The 9,438-nt window shown below is 34.7% G+C and overlaps 1 protein-coding gene across 1 annotated transcript; it reads left to right on the top strand.

Annotated features, from left to right (window-relative positions):
* Positions 1–4,969: 4,969 nt before the first annotated feature.
* LOC113230381 (dynein regulatory complex subunit 5) lies at positions 4,970–8,489 on the top strand. Its single transcript, XM_026464288.1, has 6 exons — positions 4,970–5,488; positions 5,585–5,752; positions 5,885–6,443; positions 6,607–6,734; positions 7,033–7,174; positions 7,984–8,489. The coding sequence occupies exons 1-6, from the start codon at positions 5,204–5,206 to the stop codon at positions 8,178–8,180; spliced, it is 1,479 nt and encodes a 492-aa protein (XP_026320073.1). The 5' UTR covers positions 4,970–5,203; the 3' UTR covers positions 8,181–8,489.
* The last annotated feature ends 949 nt before the right edge of the window (positions 8,490–9,438 follow it).

Genomic DNA, 9,438 nt, shown 5'->3' with positions numbered 1-9,438 from the left:
ATAGCAGTATCTCTACCATGAGTTTTAGTGATAGATAATTATCGCTGTTAGACATTTTTGATTATTTTTTTTGGTACATTGTATAGCGCCCCTAGCGGTCACAAGAAGAACTAATATATTGTATACATATTCCGCGTTTGCTAGCAACAATTGTCGCTGTAAACTCATGGTAGAGTACAGATCTCAGGATTTATTCTTTACACTTATTACCGCTCTGTCGCTCAGAAATGTAATTAAAAGTTACAAAGCTCACAACCGTCCCACACTGAGTGTGGCGAGTTTTCTATGTAAAATTGACATCTGCGCGTGTAGGGCGACGTATCCTGATCTTTAGAACAATGGTATGTAGTACGGAAAAAAATCTGAAATGAAGTCCGTAATTGGCAAAATAAAATATAAAATTTGTACCCACCAATCAAACAAGATAATATATTATAAAGAACTCTTGTTAATAAGTTGAGCTTCTATTATTTTTATTATTAAAGCTTCTATATTTATTTATCTGAACTTAAAACTAATTGGTTGACCCCACGATACTGTAACTCATATTAATTTAAAACAAAATATGAATTGTACGAAAACATATGAAACAGAGGAACTTAAGTAGGGTAGGGTTCAACGAACAGCTTACAGGATCTTGTAATTCAAAGTAATTTCTAGAATTAGTGAAAAAAAACTGGATCTAGTAAACTGTTTACAATTTTTTGAAATAAAAGTAGATTCAGCAGTCGTAAGCTAGTCATAAGGTACTCATAAGTTCAGCTTGAAGACTGAAGCTTTAAGCTGATGATTCTACAGGTTTATATCACAGAGGACTAGACGTCGGCTAGGGCTCCATCTATATGCTGTGGACATTCGAAGAATTTGCACGACGCGTTTCGTTTCCACATTTATATGGCGACAGGTTATGGAGTGGAACACCCTGCCTGCAGACTTGTTCCCTGAACTGTATAACATGGGCCTTTTCAAGGCGAGAGTTAATAGGCATTATTTAGGTGTGCATGCTCCATCGTCACTTTTGGTGAGATGGAGGTCAAATGCGCACTTATTTTGTTTAATAAAAAAAAAACAAGTTCATATCACAGAGACGCATTCCTTGAGGCTCGTCACAAAAGATTTTTACAACCCACTCGCTCTTGGATGTAATACTCTTTAGATAAAGTATTATTACTATACAGGCCATTTCTGCACATATCCGTAAAGAATATAAACCTCAGCTATTTGAGGTACTTACTTATTGACACAGATGTGCGAAAAACACCAAATTTGAAAACTTTATGTGGCTTTGGTTTTACTCATTGAGTGCGTAACGATCTAGTAAAGATATTACAGAAGTATATTTCATACCAAACACGGCTTTACAAAAGATTGCGTGTTTTTTTAGCCCCGCACTAGGAAAACACTGTATCGCGGTTGCCATTGATACATACATAGACAACCACAAATTACACCAAAGTCACGACAGAAATGAATGTAGGCCATACAAATATTTGTCTTGGCCCGGGAATCGAACCTGGGACCTCTGCGTGGCAGTCCAGCATGATAACCGTTCGGCCATGGAGTCAGTTATTTATTTGTTATTAGCAGTAGAGCTCCATATGAAAGAGTTCGTCGAGGGAAGTACTGCTACCTTACCTACTTCTACTGCCAAGCCGTAATATGAGCATTACTGCGTTCGGATTTCGAAAGGCAAAGGTGCTGGTGAAATTACAGGCACATGGGACTTGTTAAATTATGTTTTAGGGTGACGGGCGCAGTGGCAATGCTCCTTAGATCTTTGTGATTTAAAGTTCTAAGTGGCACTGCAAATGCTATGGCCAAGCGTATCGCTTAACACCAGCCACACGACTTGTTCGTCCCGACACTTGGTATCACAAAAAAATTTGTGTCCGACATCAAAAAACCACGACTGACAATCAAAATTACTATTTATTTAAGTACGCCTGTAACTTTGCACCTTTATACAAATTCCAAAAAGCTACAGGAGCAAAACTATCACTCTAAAAAATCGAGAGAAGGTATTTCCCTAGAAATACACCTACAAGAGACGAAAGAGAAGGCAAACTTAGGGTTAGTGATGCTCGAGCTACTAATTAACGTTTACTTTCAAGTATCTCGTTGAATTTCTCGAAGTACATTCAAAAGCAATAAAGTACAAGAGCAAATTAAACCATTACATTTCGAAAAAGTCATTGCACTTAGTAAGTGAATGTTGTCTAAACTATTTTTACATTTTCCTTGAAATATAATGTATCAAAATATATAACAAAGGTAATAGTGATTGCGATTAGCATCCGCACAAGTAATATAATATTTAGGTATGGTATTCATATACTTTTGGAATAGCTTTTGCTACTATGAAAGTTTACAAGTATTTTAAACTTCTTATCGCGATCGTACTAATAACTTAATGTACCGTACACATATACCGTACTTGCTCGGCCAATAACATACAAAGTAAATGAAATATTATCATATTGAAGTAAGGAATCTTGCGTATGTTGTTCTGTGACTTCACTTAGGATCCTAACGGAAAATCACTGCTGAGAACTCATTGCGTTCTCCAGCAATACGGAGTTAGTGACTCTTTTATGTGCTGCTGTACACAACACAAAATATGTACAAAGATTAAGCTAGTGTCCCTGTTTGTTGTTATGTGTTTCAATTTTATCTTTATTTTTTGTTTTGTTTGTGATTTGTTTTATAATTATTTATTTATGTCTTACGATTGAATGTTTTGATTACATGTCTTTATTTTATTTTTTTTACTTTTTCTCTTGTTTCGTTTTTTCTTTTGTGTTTGACTTTTTAAATTTTAAAGTAAAAAAAAGAAAATAATATAAGATCATTGTTTCATTCTTTCTTTATAAACATTCCGAGATTCCGTAGTTACGAAAATACCGGAATTCCGAAGTCCATTTCCTAGTTAGGACAACACTTAGCACTTAAAGCTCTGAAATATGATAATGAAAATTAAAACATATTAATATCTTCAAGAGTTCTAGTTAAACGTGATGATTTATTATAGATTCCTTTTGAATCGTGGTAAAGCAGTGGTATCTATGTTGAACTCTGAGTCAAACCAATGCAGAATGTATTTGTTATTATTACTTTATACCAAAAAATTATCGTCTATTCGAGTGGCATAAATTTGCGAAAGTGGATTTGGGTCATAAAAATTTTTACCAACACGATCGTTTTCATCTACTCGAGTGTTGAGTGTTTAAAAATAAATATTTTAAAGAATGTTTTTGATAATCTAATTGATATTACGATATACATCATAATCCTAGTTTAGAGCAGTGACGTTCATAAATTATTTTTTAAAGTATTCATTGAATAAATTATTCACTGATCCTGTCTGTATCTGTTACATTACTAGAACTTTGCATAGGGTCGTTAAAAAAAGAATACTTTTATATTTGTGTTTATTATTGACTCTTTCACGCATACTTCTAGACAAAATATTCAAGAAAATATTCAATTGTGGACTAACTATTCGACGGATTATTTGAAGTTTCGTATTACACAGAATTTATGTCTTTTTTAAATTAAAATGAAAGTGCGACAAATTAATTATAATCGTTTCAAGGATACGATTTAGATCATAGAGAAATAGGATTTTTTACATTATTTTGGTAATTTTACCCATTTTTTAAATTTTATTTAAATATTTCGGCACAGTCGGTGAAATATTATGGCAGCATGCTTCCTTCCTTTCTTCTAGACCCATGACCACATGATTAAGACCCTAAAATTTTATACAGGTGAAAACATCTGTGTGACATAAAGGAAACACGGCTCAGGTAAGCTTTTAAAATAATCTGTGAATACAGTTATTCATATTAAGAAACGTAGAAGAATGTTTCCTTTATGCAGTAACCATCTATGGTAGTTTTTCTTCATATCCCACTGATTCTTTTGCACCGTGTATGTTTAAAAATAAAATCATTAGTAATTTTAGTAAGAAATATATTTTAATTTATTGTATATTTTAATGTTTGTTAATATTTTGGGATCTTTTACTTAATATTCAAGGTTACTACCACTCACAATAATTTTACTATTATAGACATTAAGGTTTCTTTTTGTTGTTGAGTATGCAATTTTTAGTAGCAGTAGTTCAGCTCCTTGTGAAAGAGTTAATCCAGGGAAGTACTGCCACCTTCATTATTTCTGCCGCCGAGCAGTACTGTTACCACTACCGCGTTCTGGTTTTGAAGGGAAAGATGCTGGCGACATTACAGGCACATGTGACTTGTCATCTTATATCTGAGGGTCACGAGCGCAGTGGCAGTATCCTTCTTTGATCTTTTGAGTGGCACTGCAACGGCTATGGATAGAAGTGACACTTAACACTAGCAGCTTGTTTTTGATTGCCTCTCCCGATCGGAAACAGCGTCTCTTCCGAGTCTAGGCGCATAATTGCGATGCACAACTGGCCGATCGGAAACTTTTGACATTTGAAATCAGAACAATAGTTGATTTAACTCACAAACTAGATAGATATAGTAGGAATCAGGTTCATCTTCTCGCTCAGAAACCCATTTGATTTCGAGACTACCCGATCGGTTCGATTCCAGTTTGAATCAAAATCAGCACGCAGGCGCACGACTTGTTCGTCCTGTCTCTTGGTATCATCTAGATTGCGTGCATTGTGATCAAGGGATTAGTAGTGTATATTTATGGTAGTAGTCATTGGACTGGAGTGTTATTGTTAGCAGTTAATCAGAGTATGCGATTTGCCCACTTTCTGACTTCACGATGACTCATCTCGGTCATCGAACTCACTTGAAACTCGCTGCGGTGCATCACACTGTTGGCGAATAGCGTTCTAAACGCTAATCGATATGGTTTCAGCCAGTGACATATTTTGTGGATTGTCTCTTTTTTTGGCTTCAAGCTACATCAATGTCAAATTGTAACATCAAAATTAAATAATTCAATCAAATGTCAAACTCCAATACCCGAGACGCTGGCGATGATCGCCATAATTTTTATATTATTCTTATAAAACTAACACTGGCACAAGCCTAGTGGCCGTCATTAAGAAAATACTAATTAATTCCATATAAACTTGGAGCGATAGAAAAAAACTCTAGTATTTTTATTGTTAGTAGTTGGTGCCTACGCAACGATAATTTTATTATCTAAAAGGGTGATAATAAGTTGTGTATACATTTTCAAGAACTAAAATATCAAAATGAAGATTCCGTATGTAGTACCTTATAATACGAGGAAGGCTTATGCCACCTCGCCTGTCATGTTAAATTCTGTTGGCGAGATCAACCGCAAGACAGTGCCTGAAAATTTCGAATGGGATGATGAGATTACTCCTGCACCGCTCACCTTCTTGGCTGCTAGTGCTCTAGCTATCATATTCCACCGAATCAATCCCCTGCACGTAATCTTGCAGAAAGATGTTGACATACTCATGGATTTGTATCCTTCATCTATACCACTTAAATTTAGTGTACCACTAATAAAGGTACACGTGATCACTTATGCTATAATTAAAATAATATTAATTTATATCAACGAATCTGTAGTTTAATGAAATTTAATTTAATCACGAAAATTTCAGGATGAACGATATTGGCAAAGATGTTGCGAGGAAATATTTCCAAGACAAAATGAACTTAACGTTAAATTTTGGAAAGGAAAGTATTTGTCTGCCTGCTTGCGGGATTATTTAGAAAACGCTAATCCTGACGTTTTCTTACAAGATGAAGCTGGAGATCTAGCTCATTTGGTAACATTAACATGGCATTTTTAAAAGTTTGCATTTTTCATCTCTCGATTATACAATCGTTTACAAACACATTTTTTTCTCTCAATCATACGATTGAGAGAACAAAGTGTAACCCTTAATGTTTCATTCCAGGTGGCACCGTATATTTACGAATTAAGACTAAATCAGTTGCAAATGTGCCGACAGCCGACTCCTCCTTACCCGAATGATTACGTTGTCGAAGACTATTGCACCTACAGCGTTCCTAAAGTCTACGACCATATCCCACTAGAGCCAGTGCTTGTCAGATTGTATAATCTCGAAGAGATAACTTTAGTTTTTGGTATCAATGGCCTTAATGAGAAATATTTACCACGATATTTCGAATTCTCCCTGGCAGACATTGAATCTCTATGTAAGGGACTCGAGAACTTGCGACATTTAAAAACATTTCGCATCAATCGCAGCAACTTAGACTGTTCTAAAGTAAAAATGATTTTAGAAAATCTAGTAAAGAAAGAAACTATAGAAGAACTCGACTTCAACCACTGTAAAATTGGCGATTATGGTATGAAAGCATTGGGTGGCTTTATTTTCATACACAAAAATTTAAAAAGGGTGAGAATAGCAAATAATCGATTTAAAGACGAGGGAGTACAAGGTATCGCATATGCTTTACAAATGAAACCAGCTGCACCTATCGAGCTTATAGGTAAGACCATGTGTAAACAAAAGGAGTCACGGTGGAGATACGAATAAGTGTTATTGAGTATAAACAAGTGGCTGGCGAGTTTATTCATTAGTTAATAGTTTTACTCTAGTATGAAATTACTGTTTAAAAATAAATAACAATAGTAACATAATTAAGTTTTCAGATTTCAGTCTAAACCCAATGTCGCTAAACTGTGCGACTATGTTCGCTGCAGCATTTGTCCGATGCAAAGAAAAACCACAAACCTTAATTGTAAACTCTTGCGGCTTCTCAGGGAAGTCAGCCGAAAAGGTTTGATAAATTTTTGTATTAATGTGTATAACCAACATGATTTTATACCAAACCGGATAACGTCAATATCTTTAAGGTACCTTATCGCTTTGTGATATAAGTATTTATATCAATCAGACAGGTGCAGAGTATCAGAGATATGTATATCACCTAAATCGGATAATCACAATCTTATCTATTATATCCTGGCGAACCCCTAACGTCATCCTTATCAAGCTAAACCATTTTATCTATGACACAAATTGTAATGAATGACGTACATGCATTAGGTATGTCCAATTATTTTGCTTGCTTTTAGATGGCGGGTCTCTTGTGTCTAAATCGAGGCTTGCTTAAATTTGAAATCGCAGCTAATGACTTGTCCGGTGAAGCCGAGACCACACTTATCAACGCATTAACTTTGAACAGAAACATTCAAACTATTGATCTGCGAAGAACACGTAAGTTTAAATGTTGAAATGTGTGAAAAGCACTATTTACTTTTATCTTTATTTAAGTAAAGGACTTGCTCTTGACCACTACCTAGCTCTAATATGGTCTACATAGGAACGAACGAACTCGCTCAGACGATGCCTATTTGGTCGCACCTTAAAGATACTCAGGTTGTATAGATAGATAGATACAGGTGTAATCAGCACAAATACAAACAGACACAAAACATTTACAATCACTTCTAAAGTATAACACACACATAGAACATCCCACTTTGGTACAATCTGTCTACTTTCCCGATCCGTTCACTTTCACTATTCGTCTACTGTCCCGATCGGTCCGCTTGTCCAAATGGTCCACTTTCCCGATTCGTCTATTCCCTATTTCGTCTACTTTCCCGATCGGTCCACTTTCAATATTACATACATTATTAATTTAATACATATTTATATAAAACATATACTGTGATAAAAATAAATACGTTGAGAGCAACAAACAAGCAAATACTCTGTTAACAAAATTTTATGTATGACTACAGTTTGTGCTGAAATGGCCCTGACTCAATATAAATACTGTAGACCGTGAAAAGTCAAACAGCTGGTTTTCTGCCAGTACCATATGGTGAGCGACTGCAACCTTTGCGAATTATGTGTTCGGAAACACAGTCCAGTCAGGGAATTCCATTTTTGGGCGCTTAGTACGCCTGAAGGGAATGTCGACAAGTCTTTAGTGGGGACCTCTGATGCCTAACCGTAGTGAGAGGCGTCCTCCTGATGTATAAGCTCGTGGCCTCATGTAATCTTGTTTTCTTCTCTAGACATTTCGGACGAAACTAAAGCCAAGGTTGACGAATTATTGAAGCGCAATCACGATTTGCTCGGGCAAGATAGGGAACCGAGTGATGATATTCCGCCCTTGTATCTCAATGAACCTGAATATCTCATCTGGGAGTACAACCCGAACAATCCCGATTACATCCCTGGACGGTATCCTGCTCGAATACCGGAAGTATAGATTGGTCGTTGCAAGAATTGTTTGTATACTGATTACGTACATCCAGCTTAATAATAGATAACCCATACTATAATTTTAACTGAATACAGGTGGTATTCATTATATAAATATTTTTTCTGAAACCTTTAAATATTATGTTTGTCGTTAATTGTAAAAGCGAATTACGTCCTTGTAATTAAATTTTGATATAATGAGCTTTTAGCAAATTAATGTGTAGTAATTTTAGTTCTTAGTACTGCCGTCTATGCGATGTTAGTGCAATTATTGGAGTTTACTTTTATAATGAAATATATGACTAAATGTGATACTTTCAAGCAAAAAAATATGTGTTTTAAAATATGGACTTACACCACTTTTATAATGATCACATTCATTTATTTTGTACACTTTAATAAACTGTTTTAAAGTTTCACGTTTGTTTTATATCTACACGTCATCTACAAATAGTGAACAGTTTGTTTTAGTCTATTTTATTGCGGAACGTCTTTAAAATCAAACCAAAACATACGAATGTAAAATGTAAATATGATTGCCTATATATTTTGTACATGTTCTTTTAGATAACACAACAGTTCTGACACATCAAAATCGAATACAAAAGCTTGTACTTTCTTATATTGTATAGCCACAATACTCGTTGAATAGTAAAACCTGCAGAAGCCTCTAAAATTACTAAGCGGAAAGCTCGATACTGGCGAAAACCAAAAAGAGCACCGCCAATAAGCAAAAAGAAGTAGAGACATACAGACATTTTTGAGACATAATCTTTGACCTCAATTATCTTAGGTCACTGATCGAAATTCAAAATTTAGATCATCATACCTGTGGGGTTGTATTTCTAGTTATAATTTCAAATTTCATTTATATTAGCAACAGACGAGTAATTCCACTGTTCTTAGATATATTTTACATAATAAACAAATGTTTGATGCATAAATAAATAAAATCTAAATACAAACAAGTGCAACGGAATGGATAATTTTAATTTAAAATATAGGAATTTCATTACGAACGTTTAAAATGTACCTACATATAAAAATGAATGTTCTAGATAACAATTATTATTTGATTTTAAAAATCATACAATTAAGCTGCTCTTGAATGAATGATAATTGTAAAATCTCAGTACATTTTACTGTACTGGGTGTTATGTCCATGTTATTTTAATTAACAAAATCAAATCAGTGGCGAAGCGCAATAGCAATACACAATGTCGCCTTTTGTTTCTATTGGAGCAAATGTTTCCGATAATCGATTT

Source organism: Hyposmocoma kahamanoa, unplaced genomic scaffold, assembly GCF_003589595.1.
Source record: "Hyposmocoma kahamanoa isolate Upper Pololo Valley unplaced genomic scaffold, ASM358959v1 63, whole genome shotgun sequence".
NCBI classification, from domain to species: Eukaryota; Metazoa; Arthropoda; class Insecta; order Lepidoptera; family Cosmopterigidae; genus Hyposmocoma; species Hyposmocoma kahamanoa.
The sequence above is the reverse complement of the archived record's forward strand: the minus strand, read 5'-3'. Positions and strand labels throughout refer to the sequence as shown.

What these genes read in the sequence shown, in the direction of transcription:
- LOC113230381 (XM_026464288.1), top strand. Translation starts at nt 5,204, where the DNA reads ATGAAGATTCCGTATGTAGTACCTTATAATACGAGGAAGGCTTATGCC. An exon ending in TGCACCTATCGAGCTTATAG is followed by an intron (nt 6,444 to 6,606) that starts GTAAGACCATGT and finishes TTAAGTTTTCAG; the next exon opens with ATTTCAGTCTAAACCCAATG. An exon ending in CAGGGAAGTCAGCCGAAAAG is followed by an intron (nt 6,735 to 7,032) that starts GTTTGATAAATT and finishes GCTTGCTTTTAG; the next exon opens with ATGGCGGGTCTCTTGTGTCT.